The sequence below is a fragment of the Sodiomyces alkalinus genome (genome assembly GCF_003711515.1).
Source record: "Sodiomyces alkalinus F11 unplaced genomic scaffold SODALscaffold_4, whole genome shotgun sequence".
In the NCBI taxonomy this organism is placed as follows: domain Eukaryota; kingdom Fungi; phylum Ascomycota; class Sordariomycetes; order Glomerellales; family Plectosphaerellaceae; genus Sodiomyces; species Sodiomyces alkalinus.
The window spans coordinates 783,888-806,450 of NW_021167082.1; the positions used below are offsets into that span (position 1 = coordinate 783,888).

Genomic DNA, 22,563 nt, shown 5'->3' on the forward strand with positions numbered 1-22,563 from the left:
TAGGCGCCCAGTTCTGTACTCAGGGGTGAGCGAAAGCGTTATCATGGCTATCCTAAGCCACGGCCCTCCACTAACCGTCCGGCGCCAGAGTACCACGAATTAGTTCTCCGGCCTAGAATAACGTTAGTCAGGCTGAGGCCTTAACACGGATACTGCTTCCGCATGTCTCTACTACCGGGGGTGGGACTAGACAGATAAAGGCCCCCCCGGGGGGGGGGGGGGGAAGGGGGAGAGAGAAAGGGAGAGAAGGGCGAGGAGGAGACCGCTAACGTGATAGGCGGTTCTTGATCGTCTATAAAAGAGGCACGCTGACCCTTCGTTGACCTGCTTCCGTGGTCTCTCTTGATCTCTCCTTTATCCTATATCCCCTTTCTCCCTTTCCCTCCTCCCTCCTGCCACCACGCCATCCTCTGCCAACAAGCGACACGTGATAGATACAGAGCTCGGCCCCGAGGAGGACACTTGCAAACATGGACAGCCTGACGCCTCAGTTGGACGACCTGGAATGCTTCAGTGGTTCGGGTCTCTTTCATCATCAAATGCCAGTGGGCATCCCTGCGCGTTATCTGGCTCACCTCTCACCCAACCACAAATTGGTGCCGATGCCGTTCGCCCCCTGGTTCAACGCAAATACACAGCTAGCCCCTATCAGGTCTCCTTCTCCACCAATCCTAGAAAGCACTTTGTGGGGTGATAATAAGGCAAAGCTCGAAGCCCCAACCTTCCTCGATGCCTCCAACGACTACGACAACTAGACGCAGCCGTCTGGCGCTGAAGAACCCCCGGCGGTCTACTATGCACCGGATGCGGCTGGCGAACCAGTGATCCCGGCGATGGACTATGCCTGGAGTAAGCTCCTATTCGATTTAGAGCTCCTGGATACTACGGCGTTAGCGGAGCTCGTGGATAAAGAGATGCCTCTAATGGCTGGAAGCTCCGGAGGAGTCAGCCCTCGGACTTCACGTTGCCCACGCCCTGTCATGGAACGCCTCCCTGACTTACGCCCTCGTGCGATTACTGCCTCGGGCAGAGGCAGACGAGCGCGTCCGCCCGACTTTACACCGCCCGTCTCTGGCCTTAGCAAAGCTATATCTGGAATGCCCGGCTCTCCTCAGAATAAAGCCTTCTTTAGAATATCCGGGCCCCCGCACGATAAAGCCGACTCTAGACGGTCCGGCTCCCCTAGCGACCGGGCCGACTTAGCAGAGAGTATATACCTGCTCGTATCGGCGTTAGTATATAAGATTAATAAAGAGAAGGTTCTATTCTCTCCTAATCGCCGTGCCTATAAATAAATAAGCAGAAAAGGCGTTAAAAACCCGATTTAGCGTCCTCTAGAGATTATAGTCCGCCCTAATAGGCTAAGTGGGTTTCCCGTTTATCTATAGTAGGAGTAAAGAATAGAGCTATTCGTCGAAAGCAGGCCTTTTAGTTATAGTCATAGTATACTACGACTATAAAGGGAAATAGTGGAAAAGCTTATTACTTATCCGGGAGAAAGCCTATTATTCTGTAAGGAAACTATCGAATCGCTATTCTAGAGCACGTAATATAGAATAGAAGGGACTAAGTGTGAGTTTACGAATTTAGTTAAACCTATAGTATAACGGTTCTTATCTTATGCCCCGCTTCTTTATATTAAGATTATCTAAATAGACTAATAAGAGGTTTGCTGCTATATTTAAAGTTATGATATCCATTTATCCTTAGAACCATAGACAGCAGCTAAGTGTTTACCCTTAAGGTAAATCGGGGCGGACGCAGTTAGGGGCTAGACCGTAGCCCAGCTATTAATAGCTGGCCCCTCCTATGGACGGGGCCTAGATATAACGGCTCTTCTTCGATAACAGTAACTATCGTAAAGGGGGTTCATAACGTACTTCTATATACGTCGCCTGAATTACCTATAATATACGAGTCGTTATAGGTTAGTGTAGAGTGCCAGGAATAAATATACTCTAGAACTTATATCGGAAGACGTTAGATCCTAGTACTCAGTCTAAGCCATAGAATAGAGTATCAGGAAGTAGGGAGCATCACTCTAAACTATCGTTAAGTTATAAAGACACGTTAATATCATTGTATAGCAGACTTATAAAAAGCTGAATATAGAGTAGGAATACGAATAGTCAAGAATATAGAACCTCTATCTACCACACCGTGTAAGAGGCCTACTACCGATATAGGTTCCCGCCAGCTGGCAAGATAACACGGCACAGTATGTCCTTCCTGGCCTTATAGTCCAAATCGTCCCTATACTTTAATTTTAGCCTCTTTATCGGGGCTTATTCGCTCTCTTCGTCCGCTTCACGCTTCCACTTACGCTTAGTTGGTATCACGCCTCTCTCCTTTCTGGATGGCTTCTTCTTAGGGCTTCCATTACTTTCTTCCTCTCTCTGTCGATCTCCTCGTTATCAGATTAACAGATCTTATGAATACAATTTCTTGCAACCTCTGTGGCTTGCTCTATCTATACCTAGCATCTCCTAACATATCCGCATATAGCCATCATCTACTTAGTAAACCTTTAGTATTACCGCGTATTTATTACGTTATTATACTATGATAATCTATAGCTCTCCCTACATATAACCACAGGGCGTCTCATAGAGAGTCTACATCAGGTATGCTTCATTGACTGTCAGCAGCCAGCACTCCTAGTCGCCTATTTGTTGGCTATATCCCCGTAGAAAATCCCACCACACAGGGAGGCAAATTGTCTATTGGCGTTATGTCGGACCACTACGTATGGCCGCTATATGAACGTCTCCCCGGTCTGCCCACCCTGCCGCTGAGCGAGTTGGCCCCGAGTTCTTTATTAGTTCGAGGATCCCGGACCTCCCTTCTCCGCATCCAAGTAAGACCTCACCTCCCGTTTTCTTTTTATTCATCTTTCCGCAACAATAGAGACGCGAGCGTCACCAATACCATCAACGACATATGCTTCTACCACCAAGATGTCTGGCATTGCCGCCACTAGAGGTGGGGGCCAATCCACCAGCCGTGTGAAAAAGGACGTCAAACGGGCAAGGCTTACAGGCTCAAGCTGATTTATGCATCTAATCTCGAGTATACCGAGTGCCCTCTATACAAGGCAATCATCGAAAATATGCATCTGCTTAGAGCTTCCTGCAGATTTTATTGGTTACCTGAGCCCAGCATCTCGACGTCAGCCAACGTCGCATCACCAAAAAAATACTCCACGATCTGACTTATGAATAAGCCTATACATCGCCTAAGCTTCGTGACGGTCTCCTATAGCGCCTCCGTACAGCCGACCACGTTTATCCGGACGCCATTCATTAGCTCCCTAAGGTCTTCGAGCGACATGGCCGTCTTATCGATGGCGGCCTCTATCCGAGACAGCCGCGAGGATATAGTCTTAAGGCGCCTAGCTTTCGTTAGCACACATAGGGTATACTGCCACTTTGAGGTTAACCCTGGGTCCGCTGCTGGCTTACCGTATAATCTCTTGGTGCGCGTGCTCGGTGCTTACTCTGCTGGCTAAAGGGGTGACGGGAGCTATCGGTAAATTAAAGTCGAGCTCGGGAAGACTGGCCTTAGGCGGGGCGGGATAGAACGCTACCTGGTATATAGCCTAGTTATTATTCGTTTTAAGAAAGTCCGGGCCTATAGCCTTAAAAGCGCTCTAGTCAACGTATAGAGTAAGCTTATTATAGGTGCCCGTGGTTATAGCGGGTACGGCGCTAGCGGTTATAGTACTGTTAGGGGTTAAGGGCGCCGCTATTACGAATAGTCGAATAGCCTAGTTACGATAACGCTTACGTGTATAGAAGTGCTAGAGTATAGAGACTATAGGCTTATTCGTGATTAAAGAGTCTTCTTATAATAACGTTATGCTCACGTTAGCCTTTTCCTGGCGCTATATTTCGTCTAGCTATATTAGTACAGTGCCTGTAAAGTTAAGCCTTAGCGAGCGCTTATTAGGTTATAGAAGCGCTAGGTTATATAATTAAATTTGCTCCGTTTTTGATTTTAAGTCTTAGATCTTAAATCTTCTCTTATAAATCTTTCTTATTAACGTTCTATCGATCGTGCTATAGTATCTATATACCTGGGCGATTCCCTGTGCCCTAGATAGTAGATAGCGTGCCGTGTCGACGTGTTTTCCTTATCGTCGCGTTAATAGGTTATAGAACTGTACAGGCCCAGATAAATACGCTGCGAAGGAATCTTACGCTTCGAGAACCCTAACTCAATGCCCGTCCGTTACTCGTTCAAAGCCCGGCCCTGCTCCAGCCCCAGCGTCGCCAGCTTTATTATTCCGGGGGAGCTACCCAGCGGCGATGCGCATATCACATAGTAGGAGGGATCCGGACCACCCTGTGCTAACACGCGCCGGGGACGTGCACTAACCCTATGTAGGCATTGCGTGGGCGTAGCACCTGAACTCGGACCCCTTGCTATGATATGCCCGACAGCCCTTTCTACCTCGGTACGGGTGTAGTAAATCAGTAGCACGTCTTTGTTAATAGTATTTTCGATCTCTCTATTAGTTTCAGAGTATATACCCGCGGAAGATAAAAAAAGTATTGAAATGGGATAATAAAATAGATATTTGGCTGAATTGAAATCAGATGAGCAAGCGCAATAGCTTGGCTATGCTTTCGACCTTTATGATAAAGAAAGGCTTTGAGCTGGAGGAGGTATACTTAGGAGTCGAATAGCGTATAAGTATACTAGGCAACCTCCTTGGCTTCCCACTGCGGTACTTCTCGCAGCGCAATAGCGAAAGGGAGGGGGTCTTTCTATCTAATGACATTTCGGACGGGGTACAGGAAGTTTGGGTGGTAGCTGAACTTCTCGTGCCTGGTTGACCCTTTTGACATAACGAGTTGGTATGGACCAGACACCATCGGCTCGTCCTGCCGTCATGCATAGTACCATTTTATATCATAACTTGCCAGAGGTAACCTTTGTTGCCTATCTAGCCTGTATGCGGTTTGACGACCATCGCGGCCGTGTCTCGCTAGCTTCGGGAGCTCAGCTAAGCCAACTGCCCTCTAACTCCATGGATTATCGTGGTCCTTGCCTGGCACAGAGAAGCTATCGGCAGCCCCATCTTGCGGAAGGCCCTGCTAAATGTCAGCGGCTTAATTATATAGTTGAAGTATTACTAAGTACTAGCTCTCGGGTTCTAGCCGTGCACCTGTCTCTTAGTGCTTTAACGAGGAGGATCGCTATACTAATCGTGCATTACGCAGGTCTTATTCCAGTACCCGGCCTAACACTAAGCCAATAAAGTAACGCGGCCGATACGATAGATAGGTAGACGCTTATAACCACCCAGAGCCAGAGCAGCCTTATTATAGCCGCCCTATGGTCGCGGCTAATAACTAGAGCATAGGTTAGTATAGTAGCAATGTTGATATAGGATGCGATTCAGACAGATATAGTGTTAGCAGATAAGGAGAATTATCCTTAGCCTAGGTTCGGCGTAATTCGTGCTGGAAATAACAAGGTATCTTACTGGATTATAGTCCGATTAATTAGCGAATATCTAGAGAGCGATCAGTTATAATATCTTAAGCGCGATATACCCGCACTTTATTAAACGGTTACGCCGTGCTTCTTTTAAGTGGGGCTTAAGCGCCAGTGAATACTAACTATCTTCACGTTTGAATTCAGTTCTCCGTTTTCATGTTTTCACGTTTCGGGGTTCCGACCAAAATAACCCTGACCATAACAGTATAAAAGAGGTCCATAACTACTAGGATTAAGGCAATGAGCGGAGGTAGTATGTCCACTATGGGCTTCCTGGCCCGTCCCATTTAAGCCGAGGTGGTCTATCACAGGAGACTCCTTGATGACATCAGAGTTGAGGCTAAAGCCGCTTATGCCCGCGGCGCCTTAGGCAGAGCGAGCGGACCTAAAGGCTCTTAGAGAGTACGAACAGCAGCTATCTCTTCTTGAAAGGACGGTTACAAGTGGCCATCCACTGCCGATGCCTGGCATCTAATGTCAAAGCGTTTCGCAGACCGCAGTATTCCGCGTTTCGTGCCGTTAGGAAGACATAGAAGGAGGAGATGCTGGCCGGAAACAACTACTACGCCTGGGATAAGCAGCTAGTTTGGGATCAGGACGAATGCGCGCATGCATGCAGGCGCTTTAACGACACGAACATCACGGCGGATATGCTAGCCGGATTGATTCCCCTAATTATATAACTCCGGCCCTCCTACCAGCGGCCGAGTCGTCTAGGTTCTAACCACGCGGTGCGAGCATCCCTTTTCTGCAACTACGAAGATACGATATCTCTATCAGGAATGATGTTGCTATCGGGCGCAACTACACGATTAGCGACTCTGCACAAGTGACCATCGGCGGCGATCGCTTCCTCGCAGAGAACGTCTTTATTTTGACCATTGTACCGCCCGACCCGTAATAGCAACAAGAGCACTCGCGATCGGCATCGGGGACAAATGGCTTGGATAGGCGAGAACGCGTCATCAATTCTGTGACTCTTGGATGGCTATGAAAGAGGAAAGTGGGGCCTACTACGAGTTCCGGCTGGGGGAGGGTAGACGGGCCTTGCTCGTGACATTCCCTATTAATCGGACGTGGTTTGTGGCATGACATCCCGGGCCCAGGTATGCTACACCACTAATGCATGCCAGGCTAAGATATCACCAACGGTCGTCGCCATACTGCCGGGTTTTGGGGACAGCTAAGGGACCGAAATTCGATTCCCCGTTTTTCGACCATGAGCCTTCCCATGATTTACGTCGCATCGGCTGCTTCGTAAAGGTTTGGCTGATGCAGGCTCGCAGAAGTATATTAAATATCTCGGACGACTATATAGGCTAATCATAGGTACCGTGCTTGGCGCGACCCGGCATTATGGTATGCTAAGGGCGCTAGTAACGGTAAAGCTCGCTAAGTGGGAGAGTACGCTTCGGCCAGCGCCTCCATGCTCAGGTGTCATTAAGTGAGACGGTGGGACGCTTTCCATGGATTTTGAATGGAACTGTTAGGACTTGGATTCTTCGCGGCGGCTACGCGGTCGGTTAAGTAACTACAGTGTGGGTTGAAGTGGAGGCGTCAGTGAGACTGGAAGTGGGAGCAAGGAGTAAAGAGAACAGGACATATTAGCTATCAGGGTAGAACTCAGACTAGCGAGAAACGGTTGGACGAAGGGATTAAGAATCTTTTGTGTCATAAGTGCTCGGAGCTCGGCACTGTTACGATTGATATACCCTTATGCTAATTCTTCAGAATTGGCGCTGACTGCAACTGATTTCTACCAATATCCACCTTAGGAACAGAGCCTGCTATAGGAGGACGCGAGACGTCTATTCTATGAGCGCAGTCTATTACTGCCCCTCTACTAGCGGCCCTTAGTGCGCCTGTGTTCGGGAACCCCATAGTACACTATCTATCATTGGCTCCTCGGGAACCCAGCACACTTACCGTGACAGTGCATGTTGTTAGTAAGGTTGGTATATTATAAACCTATAGTAGTTAGTCCTTAGGGAGTATCTTGATACGACATACCATAAAAGAAGTTTTGGAGGGTTACATCTTTAAAGTTCTAGTCATACGCAGGACTCGAGGGGAAGTGGTCAGGCGTTAGCGTTTACAGCGTCGGGCGGAAGTGGAGTCACGGACCCGGGCCCCGAACATCGACTCGTCGGATCTGAGTGCCTCGTACGGCGATATGACCCGGTGATATCCCGCGTGCATTAGCGGCTACAGTCTCCGATTCGGTCCAGAGCTTCTAGCATCACCTTCGACAATACCGGCCTCCGAGACTAGCTTAACTCTTTCCATCCCCGTCTACGTCGGCGGTGACGTGTTTATAGGCGCTAAAATCAGCCTTATTGTGAGAATTCCCTATTAGGTATAACCGTTTTCCATATATAATTGCGATCCTGGTTTACATAGTTTTATGCATACGTATCTATCCTCGAGAATTATAAGCAAAATCTGGCCTACCCTTTTCGCCGAACGAACCGAAGACAAACAGCGACCTCAGATCCTTCAATAGCTAATCAAAGCCTACATTAGCTCTCCACCGCAGTCTACTTAAAGCGTAATATCGCTTATCGCCCGGGGGAGTAGTCCGCTTCAAATCACCGCTTCAAATTTTCAGCGTCGTTTCTTTAGGATAGATATCACGTTAGCTATATCTCAACGTTTTTACACCACTACTAAGCCATCGCGAGGAATACACTTAGCGAGGTCGATAGCCTGCCTTTGTAAGGTTTACGACGAGCAACGTCCTATTACGCTAGCGGAATACCATCGCCTACTAGACGATACATAATAAGAAGCCGAGTATTAGCGTAAGGAGTACTTCGACAGTCAACGGACATCCTCTACCCTATATAACGAACTTCAAGAACAGATCCGGGCCGCGCAGGCAGAGCTCTCCGCCTTAAAATATCAACAGAACTAAGAGGTATGGCGCCCTTATGGCCTTGTAATATGCAGCATTGTTAATGTAACTGCCTAGACTATTAAGGACGAACCAGGGGTATCTCATCTTGCGAGAAAAGGTTAATCAATCAATCAATTAATCAATTAATCAAATCGAGATCTATCAAAGAGCAAGAGACACCTCCATTATCGGAGTCCTAATTAGCGTAGTGGGGTCTCTCCCCTCACGTATTCGACAGCCAGGTCGTGAAGATCTACACCCAATACACGTCTGCAGAACCATGGAAATCATATACTCGGAAGTTCCCGAAAAAAAAAAAAAAAGATTGATGATTCCGATTAAAACCCGCTAGCACTAACTGCTATATATTATGATAAACTACAGTGCACGCCCACACCACCTCCCCACACCTAAAATAACTAACTCTCTATCCCTAAATTAAGTGTCTTAGATAGGTCCGTTGATAATAAGAGTTTCCGGTCTGGGCGTAGGCCGTCGAGACGGATATCTGCTATTAAGATTAAAATTTATCGTAGTCGTCGGCACTGGGGAAGTCGTGCGAGACTCGGGTGGCTATGAAAGAGGAAAGTGGAGCCTATCGTAAGTTCGTCGGCTCGGGGGAGGTAGAGCGAGACTCTGGGGTCGGCTTAGTGCGAGACTCTTATTCAGCCACGGAAATAAAGTGTTTTGGTCCATAGGTAGCGTTATGACGAGAGTCGGTGCTGAATTTAACTACGCGACCCCTATACCTGAATTCTATTATAACAGCCGCTCTATGGCCGCTAAGGGCTATGGCCTTCTTTATAAGGCCCTTCGAGCGAGTATTAACTTTGCGAGGGGCCTTCTTAAAGACCTTAAGGTTAACAGCCATTTAAGAATAGGTGGCGATCGGTTACGTCTAAGTGGTGTAGGTTTCTAATAGGTATATAAACTACGAGGATAAGGAGCTTATCGGATACGGTTTGTAAAAGACAAAATTTCGTTCCTGGTCAGGGGATTAGGTTTCTATTATATAGGATAAGGTCCCGGGCGTGGTTCTAAGTTTATCTTAAGAAAGATAAGCCCTCCGCGAATAGACGTCGAGCCCCCTACGTTACTTACGTGCGACGCGTTTAGTGATAGGTAGGACGCTATAGCGTCTAGCCTATACGTGAAGGCCCTTAGGCCTGTTTTGGTATAACGCACATGCTTACTATTCCTGCTCTATTTTTCGTAGGTAAGCGGCGTTTATAGACTTTCGGGTAGCTAGCCGGGGGATAGCGCTAAACTATATAGAAGGGCTATTACTAGTAAGTTAAAGGGTCTAAAGAATATATTAATTCTAGATTTAAGCTATATAACGGAGTACTAAGCTCTCTATTCGGATAGCGTATCGCCTCGCTACTACTAGGGATATCCCCGTACCCAGAAACTCTCCTACGATAGATCCCTTTATTATATAAGTAATCGGTGTATTCGTGATCGCTTTCCTCTATTCCTATTCCTAATATTCGCTAAATAAAATATATACTAAGGTTTCTCGGAGATTATCTGACTCGCTCCTGCCTATTGATAGGATGTGGTTCGTGGCGTGATATCCCGGGCCCAGGTTTATATACTACGGCACTAATATATACCGGGTTAAGATATTATTAACGGCCGTCGTTATACGGCCGGGTTTTTAGGGATAGCTAAGCCACCGGAATTTAATTTCCTGCTTCTCGACTATAAGCCTTCCCGTTCTCTTATAATTTACGTCGTATCGGGTGCTTCATAAAGGTTTAGCTAATATAGGCTCGCAGAAATATATTAATTATCTAAGACGAATATATAGGGTTCCGGGAAAAGGTGTTTAATTATAGGCACGTGCTAAGCGCGACCCGGTATTATAGAACGCTAAGGGTTATAATAATAGTAAAGGACGCTAAGTAGGGGAGTAGGCCTTAGTCTACGTGCCTCTATATTCACGTACTATTAAGTGAGACGTCTCTTATAGCTATCGCCTTCTCCGCCTATCCTACTTAGGAAAGTGGGTGGACGCTTTTAATAGATTTTAAGTAGAACTCGGAAGTTAGGACTTAGATTCTTCGCGGCGGCTACGCGGTCGGTTTAGATTCTGCGTATTATTTATAGTCGAAGATTCGGTTTTTATTTATATTACGGGATTTATATTAATTTTAAACGTAGCAGCTCTAGTATATAAAAGAGCTATATATAGAAAATACATTTTAGGAGATATAGGGAATCCTCGTATATAGTTAAAAAAATTAAGACCTAGTTACTAAGAATCCACGAATTATTAAAGACCATTATAGCCCTAAGTAAGCTAACGCTAGTATTAGCCTTAGCGTATTTAGTTATAAGATTATAAGAGACCTATATCCTGTTACGCTATTCTGCTAATTATACCCTAGGCTTAATAAGGATTCCCTCGTGCTCAGCGGCACGTACTAATCCGGAGACCGCCGTGGTCGTGACCGTCGCTGACGGTGTCGTTCGAGCTAGCAGGGATATAGGTCGCCTCCGCTATCACGGTCTCCCGCGCGGCGACCTCGCTTAGAGAGCGGCTACGGTAGGAGATTCTAGACGACGATTAAATGGATTAGATAGTTAGCATACCTGTTAAGTCGTGAGGGTAGCCTTTCGTAGCTAGGTAATATAAATTCTCTATATCTAACTCTTATTTATACGGGCTTACGAGTAACTTAAATAAATATTTATCTAGCTATTAGAATCGGGAATATTCGAAGAGCGGTTACTAGTAATTAGATACCACGATACGATAATACTAGTAGCCTAAGAGTAGAATTACTAGTAATATACTATACACGAAGGCTAGCTATTAGTAATATAGAAATACGAGGCTAGAGCTACTAGTTATATCTATTATAATAGTATAGCTACTAGTAATAGTATAACGCTAAGAATAGAACTACTAGTATAATTATAGAAGGGCGATATAGTTATTAGTAACGCGTATTAACGGGATACTATATTATTGTCTAGCCTTCTAAGCCGGTGTATATTTTCGATAATTGCCTTGTATAGAGGAACACGGACACTTGTTAAGCTTAAGGTTAGACGTGTGGATTAGCTTAAGGCTATAAGCCTTACCCGTGTACCGTCCTTTCCCGTATAGCTAGTATCGGGGTATACCTAGCTCCTACGATAGGGTAACGAAGAATTACTCTACTACGCTAACTACTAACCGTCCCTAACAGACTTTATTAGAGCGTTATACTTAGTATTAGAAATTATAAATTCATTATACTATATATTATAGCTTTATATCTTATATATATTATTACTAGCTTACTCGTAGTATTACCGAATACGCGAGGGAAAGTAGTAAGCGATAGAGGTTCTAATAGATTATATTCAGGAAGCCTAATAGAATAAGAACTCGTGCCCTGAAAATTCCCTATTCTCTGTATCCTATAAAGTCCTTAATCGACTAGCTAGCTAAGGCCCTCGTGGCTTAAGAGGCTTATGTCTAGTGACTTCGGCATTACTAGACTAAAACGGGGGATAGCCGAGCTAGAGTGATGCCCGCCCAGGTAGCAGGGCGCGGCTAGGCACTAGGGAAAGTGAGTCTTTGGCTTCTAGGGGGTTGCCGCGGGGCGAAGGGCATACTAACCATGCTTCTGGCTATATCCGCGTTTACGTCGATCTCGGGACTAAAGCTCGATTCTAGCCGCGCAGCCCACGTATTAAGGCGCCGAAGCTCTTCTAGGATAGCGAGCTATACGTCGCGATCCGAATCGCTTAAGATGGCCAGGGCAGTATAGCTATCGCCGGGCTTAACCTTATCCTCCCGGGTAAGCCGTAGTCGGGGAGGCTAAACCTAACAGGGATAAAATATATTATAGGGAGGGCGAAGGGAGGGTATATAGGGGTGCAATATAGGTGCGAGCTCTAGGCCTGCTAGGACCTAGTAGATCGATATTCTAGGCAGAGGGAGGGAAAAGCATAAAATATATATAGATATCTAAAATAGCCTACTTAAAACAGATATCGTTAAGAGTACGCGGCGAGGGAGGTTTAAATAGGCAGTAATAAAGAGGCTAATAGAAGTAGGAGATAGAATTTAAACTAGTACGGGAGATAATATCTAGCTACTCTATACTACCGGTTATACGCTCTGCTACCTACCCTAGATTTATAACTCCGGACTAATAACCTATTTTCACCTCCGATAGCCGCCTTAATCTTTAGTATAGCTAGCCGTTATTATCTGGAAGACTATAAGGGTAAAGACGAGCGCGCTCGATACTAGGGAGGCCGATACCTTAGGCGCCGTGCTAATATAAAAGAGGGAGCTAGAGAGTGGATCGCCTGACCCGGTCGGTTCTCTTAACGTCTCGGGTAGGGGAGCCCCGGAGCCTATTAGAGGTAGTAACTCGTATAACCCTATACTAGAGGGTGTTATGGATACCGGCGGAGACAGGGGGTGTCGAAGGGGTTAGACCGCCCGGTAGGGAAGGTGGCGGGCTAGGCTCCCCGAAGCTCGTTAAGGCGTCCGTAACCACGGTTAGTATAGTGGAGAGGAAGATAGAGGATAAGCGAGTTACTATGACTAGGAGGTGTTATTCCAAACCGACTCCGAGATATAGCTACTATCGTCTTCTATCTTATAGGGTATAAAGGAATCAACCTAGCCGTTAGTAATTATAGCGTAAGAATATATTAGCGTTATACCTTCGTAATACCTATATAAAGGTTAGCGTGCGTTCCTAGCGTATATTAGCACGAATAATCCGGATCCTACTATATAATATACGTATTGCTGTTAGGCACTCCCGGCGGCACTATAAACCTAGCGATACTATGGCCGGAACAGGGATAGGCTTCGAATAAGTAACGGACGGGCAGAAAGTTAGGGTCCTTAAAGCGTAAGCTTGCCTCGCAGCGCGTTTGCCTAGGCCCGTCGACTCTAGAACCTGGTTAGCGCGATGACAAGGAGCACGGCGATATAGCGCAGCGATACGCCGTCCGGGAGGGAGAGTGGAGGGTTTGGCCCTCGCTCCAGTCCTAAACTCACACGGCAGACATAACCGAGCTGCCCGCCTCGAGGGTACTGTTCTCTCGACTCGGAATGGCCCTTGCCATACACCTTAGCCCAGCAGTTCTGCCAGTACACGTTCTGTCCCCTCCCTTCCACAAAATATGGACTTGTCTTAGCGCCGGAGAAGTCAGTGGACTCGAGGAGTGGTTTTACGTTAAGCGGCTATGAATACGTTAGATCAGTTTCGTCGAGTTTGCTCATTAGATAGAATGCGTACCATCGGAATAGTTGAAGCCATTAATCAACTGAGGCATATAGATTTCCACGATATTGCGAAAATACACTGGAGATAAAAGTTATTCGACAGTTAGACCGAAATGTACGCGATAGACTTCGGGAATAAGTGCTGGCTAGAGGTCACCTTCCGGGTTACGAATAAAGGAATCGTGAAGCATATTGCCTGTTGCAAGCAAAGATTTAAAAGTTCTGAGGTTTGCGAATTTGCCTCATATCATTAGAGTCAGGTTTGGAGAAGCACAAAATACTCCTCGTTGCCTGACAAGAGTATATTCGGGCATAACTCTTTATGGGTATCGGTTTCGCATCATCCTCCTACTTCAACAAATCTAACACATTCGGTTACTTGACGAATTCAGGGCAATAAACGTCAAGAAGGTTGGCTTAGGAGCTGATTGTATCTATGTTAATGGAATCTAAAACATCGAAGTCGGTGTTGCGAGTATATTCCCCAGACCATCTCGTCACGATTCGGACTCAAGGACAAGTATTCGTGTTCCCTATCAGTATAGCTTCCTCTAGTATGCTCTTGAGTATTGCCTCTAGAAGAAGAAAAAGGTTCCGAGGATAGTCCCAGAAGTAATCAACAAGCTAGTCGTCGCTTCCCTTATCTCTCGGGTTTTCGCCCAATCGGCGCTTGACTAGCGTGTGGTCCCCAGGAGAAAGTGCTGTCAAAGTACGTTTAAGAGACTGAGGTTATCCTGTCACCGGCTGATCTCCGGGTATATTATGGCTCTTCAGCTCGCTTTCAACCCACTCTATGAACTTTCTGAAGCATTCCATCAACTCATTCCTCTTCTTACTGCTCCCTTTGAGAAGGACTTCCCATGAGACTTGACGGGAGAGCCATTGCATGTGTTTCAGATCTTTCGTAAGCGGATCAACGTCTTGACGGGAGGGAGTGCCTGCGGCGCGTTAGCTCCAGCCAACGACATTTACAAGCTTCCAGACGTCAATAAGAGTGGTCTGGACTTCTGAGTTATAGAAGACAGGACCACTCTCGGCCGGTGTGTCTTCCGCCGTAAAAAAGGGGCGGTTAAGCCAGGCCTTGGACGCCTTGAGGATGTTTTCTAGAATCTCTGTTCTTGTAGAGCTTCTTGTCAATGAAGGTACATACGCGGAGGTCAACTGCTCAGTCGCAACAGCTGTGTCAATGGTCCGGAAAGGCACCAGCGGGGTTGCAGCCAGCGCTGGCTGGTTCCAGTCGTACCTGCCGTCCTAACGCTCTCTATTACCCTCTAAGCACTGTGAGAGCTGCTCTCGGAGGGTGTTATAATTAGGATCTTCTACGAAGCGTAAGCCGCGGATATACCGGAGGCCCTAACAGAATCTAGGTTGGCGCTTATATAGATCGTCGATATTCGCTGCCTGTTTATGTCTGTATATTTTGTTATATATCTCCTCTTTGGTTTTCGCTCCGATATTCTCCTAAGGTAGGTTCCCTCTAATAAAGTGGAGGAGTATATACTAAAGGCTTTCCAGGTTATCTCGTCATGATAACTTATATCCTAAGTATACGTTAGTGCTTATATAATCCAGTATCCTAACCTTTAGATCGTATTTTCTAGAGTTAACCTCCTTATATTTTTTCGCTATAGTAAAATCGATAATAGTTATCTTATTAGGCTACCGGAGTAGAATATTACCTGGTTTTATATCTCGATAAATCTAGTACCTTTTATATATCTCTTCGAGTTTCGATACCTAGACCTATTAGCTACCGTCTTATAATATCCTAAGTATCTACCTACTATCTATATCCCCACCTATATAACCGTCTCTAGGGAGAATCTTTATCAGTAAAGGCTAAATAAAGTCTTTAGTAATAGTCCGAGTAATTTTATAATAAGAATTCTAAAGCAGATATAGCCGCTAAAGTAAATAAATTCGGGTAATCTATCTATTATAGGTATTAATAAGTCTAATTATTAATATAGCTTCGACTAAAGGACTCTTACCTATATTAAGGGCCTTATAAGCTTAAGCCTCTAGACGTAGAAATATGAGGCGAGAATTATACCGCTCCTAGGCCTTTATTAGCAGATATTCTATAAAAGTAGCGTTATAGTAGATAAAGGGTTACTTATAAACTTTACGGCTACTTTTTTACTATCCGATAATCTAGTAGCCTTATAGATTATACTAAGCGCACCCCGCCTAATCTAATATCCTACTTAGTACTTAGTATCCGGGTTATTTTTATCTACCTAAAGAATACTACCGCTATTAGCCACGGCGGCCGTGATTATATCTACTATTTTATCTTCTTCTCCTCCTCCTTTTTCTCCTTCTTCTAGTTCTGCGTCTTATAGAGGATCTACCGAATTTTTAGGGTCTTAGTCTACTAGCGCGTAGATAGTATTATCCGCCGTATATTCTATATCGGGTTAAGAAGACCTGGTTAAGTTATTACCGCTTATCGCCTAGCGGTATATATATTAGCTTAGACCCGACGGATTAATACCTAGTATATTAACGATTTTTCCACGTACTATTACCACTTAGATTTTAAGAAGTTAGAAGAAGAGTTAAAGAGAGGTTAAAGATCCGAAGGAGAGCTCGGGAATTATCTAGCCATATATATAAGGCAGCATATTAAATATCCACTAAATAAGAAGAGAGGAGAGAGTCCTTAGGGAAAGCTAAATATCGAGCCTTACTCTATAAAGGGGGAGCCTGGTAGGCGTACCGTGTATCCTTATACGCTTATTAATTCGGTGCTAAGCTACGCCGTAAGTCGAGGACTAGGAAAGAGAGTTTCCAGGGCCCTATACCGCCCGATATAAGGCTATGCTGGCGCGGGTTAACTAGTAAGCGCAGTGGAGCCTTAGATAACCTAAGGCCGTGACTATAGTTGGGTGATTATTATGGTGAATACGGCTTCTAAGCGGACTAACCCGGTGGCCGGCTTCTTTATATATCCTAGCGTTCGTTAGCGTTCCCTTACCTTAAATTATAATATAACTAATAATATCCTAGGCTTTAGGCGCTGCGTTATTACTAGGATTAGGTATACTACGGTTAGCTATAGGATATCGTTACTAGTAGGCTGCCTTAGCGCCTTCCCCTATCGGGGAGCTACTTGGATTTAACGGAAATCCGGTATATACCTAAAGGTAATACATGAAGCGTGCTTAGGATATTAATAATTCTACTTACCACTTCTCCCCTGGGCATACCCTGTAACTCTATCTATCTTAGGGTTATCGTGCGTTCTATAGTGGCGTACCTCCCGCTTTATAGCCTTTATTTTACTTACCTTTAATAATGGACGGCCCTATCCTTAGTAGAGAGTTTCGACTTTAACCTATAATACAAGAATAGAGCGTTTATTGATTCGAGCTATCTAGAGTCGACATAATCATGATATCGAATTCTAACACTCTATTCAGCTCTAAACCAGAATATATTATGGCATTGTACCAAGCCGGCGCACTGGAGCGTTTAAAGGTTCTGTCGTCTTGGGTAATTAGGGAGTTCACAGAATCTTTTAAGTCAGTCAGCATCCTCAAGTGATGACAGTCGTGCCAGAAAGGCATCACAATAGTATTCTGAAGGCAATACATATATACTGGCGCATAGACAGACAAAACAAATAGGCGAAGAAAAACCAGAGCGTCACACTTTATCATCAAACCAAAACCCGCCCATCATCCCTTCATCCCCACCGCTCTAATATACATCATTGTGCCCCCATTCGTCACATGTACTCTTCCAGGCATCTACATGATCCAGCTCCCAACACAACCTGCGCGTCCAGTAATTATCCAGAAACATTTGGAATGAAATAAAGGTAGGCTTAGGAGGATCTAACTCACAAAACGAACCCTCCTTGGTAACAGTATCAAGGAAATCACGGATCTTGGGATGGCACCCTTGGCGAACGACGCGACCGATCGAAATGACTATTTGTTCGCATACGGTTCGCCTGTTTTCGGTCGTTCCACCGCCTAAATACTGTTGAAAATCATATCGGTAGTTGCTAGAAATCTCGTCGAGGCTATGATAGAGAAGCTTCTCGAAGCTAAGCAAAGCCAGCGCCTTAAAACAAATTTCATTCAATCCCGCCTTTTCTTGAATGCAGAAACGGTCCACTCGTAGAATCTGGTGCCCTCGGACGAATCCGCCCACTCGCGGATTGCAGAATCGGCCGTATCAAAGCGTAGGAAATGGTGTGACGACCTATCGTCGTCTTAGGTGCTAAAGAAGCCGGGTATATACCCCTATCCGTACCCGGGTTACGGAGTAACGCTATTTTCGGTCCTAAATATATACAGAGGTTAGCTTAAAGCATAATTCGTTCTTTATCAATATATCGCCACCTTTCCGGAGGTTGCTTAACGTAAATCCCCGCGTTTCGGAATAACCCTCCGCACTACGCTATCGGCTGCCCACGGCCTTAATACACGACTTAACATAACTCTTAAAGTCCCTCTGAATCAGACTCCTATGGCTTTTACGCTATGATTTAGCATAAGTCTTAATTTCCCTAACGAACTCTGCGATAGAATTAGTCCTTAGAGTGTATAGGGCTAGGAAGTCCGACTTTATACTAGTATCTCGATATATTTACCGGACTCTATCGGAGTAGTGAAAAGTAATATTATCTATAATAAAAACCGTCTCGGGTTCTGGCTATTTGCTGTAGTGACGTAGTAATTAGCTAATAAAGTCTTTAAATATAGCCTTATCTACTATTCCGTTAAAGCAGTATAATTGCTTTACGCCCTTTTATGTATATGCCGTAAGGATTTATAGTCTATTATCGCGGTGAAATCTCGCCTTCTATACCGGTGTATCACCTTTAGAGCCCACCCCTTTCGTCGAAACATACAGGGTTTATCGATACCAGACTCGTTGATAAACCTTACATATTACGACCAGCACCCTAGTCTCTTAAGACTATTCTGATAGAAGTGCCGTAGCTCGGCCTTCTGATTTTCGGCCACACGACCTATTACCTTCAGTCATATCACGCTTACCTAAGGCCCGAGTGATACTAGTAATAGATACTTCCTCTCAAAAATATTACTAATAAAATCGACTATCTTACGCCGATTCATATCAGGCTCTTTTGCTAGCTAGTGGCAAAGTGCGATCTGCAATATAGGGGTTATCTTAGGATCAGGGCCAGTACTAGGCATCCCGATTCTGATCCAGGTGCCTATAATCGGCAGCATAGAGCATGGAATTATGTATAGCGCCGGATGGGATATAATAGTATATCTGCACTAAGGCGCTAGCTACCCTTGTCGTTAAGGAGCACCCGCATAGCACCCTAGTCTCTATTCTTTTGGTTGGCCTACTCTTTGCAGGTTATTAGGTTGCCCTCTTTGTTAAACTTGTATTCTGGACCTTCCCTCCTTACCTTGAACGTAGTGCTGGAATAATATATAATATATCCCTTAATTAAGGGTGGACTAATCTAATCGCCACTTTGCTGAGTAAGCTTAGGATACCCTAGAATATAGCGGAAAGTGGAGACTCCTAATATACCGACTCCGTTAGCTAAGCACCCCTACCTTTATTATCCTTTCCCCCCGTTATGCTTTCCCCTTATTATACTTTCGTACTTTTCCCCTATATTATGGTTTAGTTTAGCGCTTTATATATCATCGAATAAGCTTTTCCTAAGGCTAAGTTTAACTAGGCTTATGGTGGCCTATAGCGTGATTAGAGAAATAGCGTAAATATTAGTAGAGCTCTAAAGGTAAGAGAATCAGGTATATATACGTGTATAAGCAGGGATAAAGCTAAAAGGCGGGGTATAAGCCTTATAGTAGTAAGGTAGGAGTATTTAAGCTAATAGGAGTTTAGGACGCACTATACTTTTTATTACCTCTAAATAAATATATTATCTTAGTAGTATATCTATCTAAGTGGAGTCTATCCTAGAGTCTATTTACCTACCTAAACTCGTAATATATAATGCGTATTATATAATAACACTATATTCTAGGATAGTCTAGACACTATCAAGATATAAACTAGCGGATTAGCTACTCTAGTAGGTGTCGTAAGCACTGTATTAGTATTTAGTATATACTAGTTAAGTTTTAAGGCGTTAAATTAAGAGATTACCAATATTAAATAGGTCGCTGATAATAAAAGGTTTATTATATAGCACTATAGATATCGTGAGCTTAACTGACTTTGTTTATAGAGAAGGAGCGAAAAACGTTATTAATGTATCTAGTATAGGAACCCTGAATTAAGTTAGGGGCGGTAAAAGTTCCTACTAACTAGAAGACGGTGCGATATCTTCTAGACCCGGAGGTAGTATAACCTCTTATCTAACTAGAGTCGATACTTATAAATCGGCGGTAGTAGGTCGGTTTTATTAAACTAGCATAGTAAGCTGGAGTAGTAGCGTTATTCGTAGTAGTTTCTTTAATAAACCCGGATTCTATCTTTATTATATTTACACTTATAACCGATATTATCCAGATCCCGATAGTGAAATAAGTGCTTAGGGAAAAAGCCAGGAGCTCTTTAATATTATAAAAAGATATAGCGTGTACCTTTATACGGAGGTAGCGTGGCGAACAATATACCTGGTTAAGGGTCGTGATTTAACAAAGTATATTAAGGCCTAGAGAAGGGAGGAGCAGTTATAAATAGCTATAAAAGAAGAAGTAACTACAGGGCCTAAATCGATGTTAAGCGGTTTAAAGCCTTTATCTTTACTCGAGATCTTAGACCCCTTAGCCGAAGATATAAGCGTATAATTACCTGCCTAATAACCCTTTACCGCCCGTGGGTGCGATAATATACTAGCCGTGCGGAGGGTATCCGCCTAGTCGAAGCGTTTTCTTCAGATATCGTATTATAAGATTCTAACACACGCCTATTATATACGGTTTATAGCCTACTATCACCTAGTCCCGGCTCTTACTCCTTATCTTATTTATTATTACGAATTCTTACGCACTAAGAATTACGGTCGAAGGGTTACGAGATCTCGATAATTAACTTACTATTATCGCTACGGTAGATATACTAATCACCTATATCGGTAGGAGAATTAATCCTCTAATCGACCTTCTAGGGCTATTCGCGAGGTTATTAATAAGGTAATTTAGCGTATATCCTAACTTTTTATCCAGCCTAGCGATTTCTAACCTTTATCTAGCTAGACGTCTCTGGCTCGGCTAAAGTAGGCGTGGTATAAGTAAAGCCGTTATCTATCTCGCTACTTCTATTTATTATATCTCGTCGCTGCTATACCTTCTTTTTAATAGTATATTACAGATAATAATCTGTTCTATCTTAGAAATCAGGTGGATAAGGTAGCTTAGAAATACGAGGCGGCTGATGCCTTATGATTCGGAAACACGTTGAAATAGAAAGAGACGAGGTTTGCTTTATTATTTCGTAACTTTGGTTTAATAAGATTGAGTTACACTAATAAAGAAATCGACCTCCACCCGATACGCCCTTAAACACCACACTAGCCACTCCTTGCCTTAAACTATTACCTACATTTAGCGAAACCTATCTCAATCATCTCAAAACTTCCTTTCTTCAGGCTCTTATATTACCCATCAAGCTCTAACTGAATAGCCTGGGGGCTTAAAATACCAACCCAGGCGCCGTCTTTATATTCAAGGATAATATCCTATAAAATAGCTAGTCTCGTTAACCACTTAGAAAGAGGGTATCCTACTAAGTAACTGCGATAGTATATATCTCCGGACTATCGTGCCTTAAAGATAAAAACTCCATGATTTCTAAGTTGAACCTCGTAAATTCGGCCTTGCTCGACTTTGAAAGGGAAGATAACCATAGCAGTGCAGAAGCATGGAGTTCGAATTGCCAGCTTGCGGAAGCCTTCTGGGCGACCCTTGGCATTGCTAAGTACAGAATACGAGGTCTGTGCTTGGATCTGCGAAGGGCGGAGAAGACCAACCAAATACTAGTGTAACAACAATCTCTGTGAGAATCTCGAATGGTAGCTGGTCTATGATTGCTGCAGTTGGGACGCTCATCTCGGAAGTGGATACTGATTGACTATTCGAGGCTCTTATGACTTCTTGCGGAAATATGCACGTTAAAGAGTTTAAGCCTGTAATAATAAAGAGGAAGAGCGTACTGGACTGCTTCTCTAGCTGTCGATGAAAACGTGCTAGCTGTCCTATAAGACCTGTAAGGCGCCGTGACAGAAGGGAATTATATGTTAGGAAACGAATATACAATATTCTCCTACGAACCTGGAGATCCCAAAGAAATAGCTACTCGCCCAGTCACACCTTAAGTTCGCTGTCGAGAGAATGCTTCTCACATAGCCGCCCCCTCAACCACTTCCACGATACAGGCTCGAGGCTAACAGCAACACAAAGCAAAAACTAAATAAGAACTAGGCTTTACTATCCGCGTATAGCGCCCACGATCGGTAATACGAGTACGGGGAGGTTAAACGCTACCCAGAGAATAAGTCGAAAGCCGGAGGTAATCGATAAAGGAATCCTCTTTCGGCCGCGGTATAGCTTAATAATAATAAAGATAACCTAAACGAAATAGAGAGTGACTAGCGTAATCTAATAAATAAATAGAAACCCGTAGTGTATTAGTGTCTAAATTCCTACGAATATATAATAACTATAAATTATAATTCCGATAGTAAAGTAAACGAGTACCCCTATTAGTCGTCGGTAAGTTTACTATAAAGTGGATATACTAATAAGGTGATCTAAAGCACGTTAGTCATATCCAAGGATAACCAGGTTCCTAAAATACCTGAAAAGCCTTGGCGGATATAAGGGAGAAGCGTTCCTAGGCAAGAAAGAATTCTATCGTATACGCAAGACAACCCGTCCTCGCCAGGCCAAAGAGGGACGTAAGGATGATACCAATGACAAGCTAAGAAAGGGAGCAGATGAGC

General features: G+C 44.3%; 3 protein-coding genes across 3 annotated transcripts; 1 reads left to right on the top strand and 2 right to left on the bottom strand.

Annotated features, from left to right (window-relative positions):
* The first annotated feature begins 685 nt into the window (after positions 1-685).
* SODALDRAFT_151960 (hypothetical protein) lies at positions 686-1,350 on the top strand. The gene has a single exon (XM_028606869.1). The coding sequence runs from the start codon at positions 834-836 to the stop codon at positions 1,293-1,295; it is 462 nt and encodes a 153-aa protein (XP_028466890.1). The 5' UTR covers positions 686-833; the 3' UTR covers positions 1,296-1,350.
* Positions 1,351-13,313: 11,963 nt separating this feature from the next.
* On the bottom strand, positions 13,314-13,683 carry SODALDRAFT_358947 (hypothetical protein; the record flags this gene model as incomplete). The annotated part of the gene is made up of 2 exons (XM_028614134.1): positions 13,314-13,580; positions 13,663-13,683. The coding sequence occupies 2 exons, from the start codon at positions 13,681-13,683 to the stop codon at positions 13,314-13,316; spliced, it is 288 nt and encodes a 95-aa protein (XP_028466891.1).
* An 859-nt stretch (positions 13,684-14,542) lies between these two features.
* Positions 14,543-21,670, bottom strand: SODALDRAFT_358948 (hypothetical protein; the record flags this gene model as incomplete). Its single annotated transcript, XM_028614135.1, has 7 exons — positions 14,543-14,587; positions 14,622-14,766; positions 14,800-14,872; positions 17,501-17,706; positions 17,778-17,812; positions 21,424-21,515; positions 21,592-21,670. 7 exons carry the CDS (start codon positions 21,668-21,670, stop codon positions 14,543-14,545), a joined length of 675 nt encoding a protein of 224 aa, XP_028466892.1.
* Between the last annotated feature and the right edge of the window lie 893 nt (positions 21,671-22,563).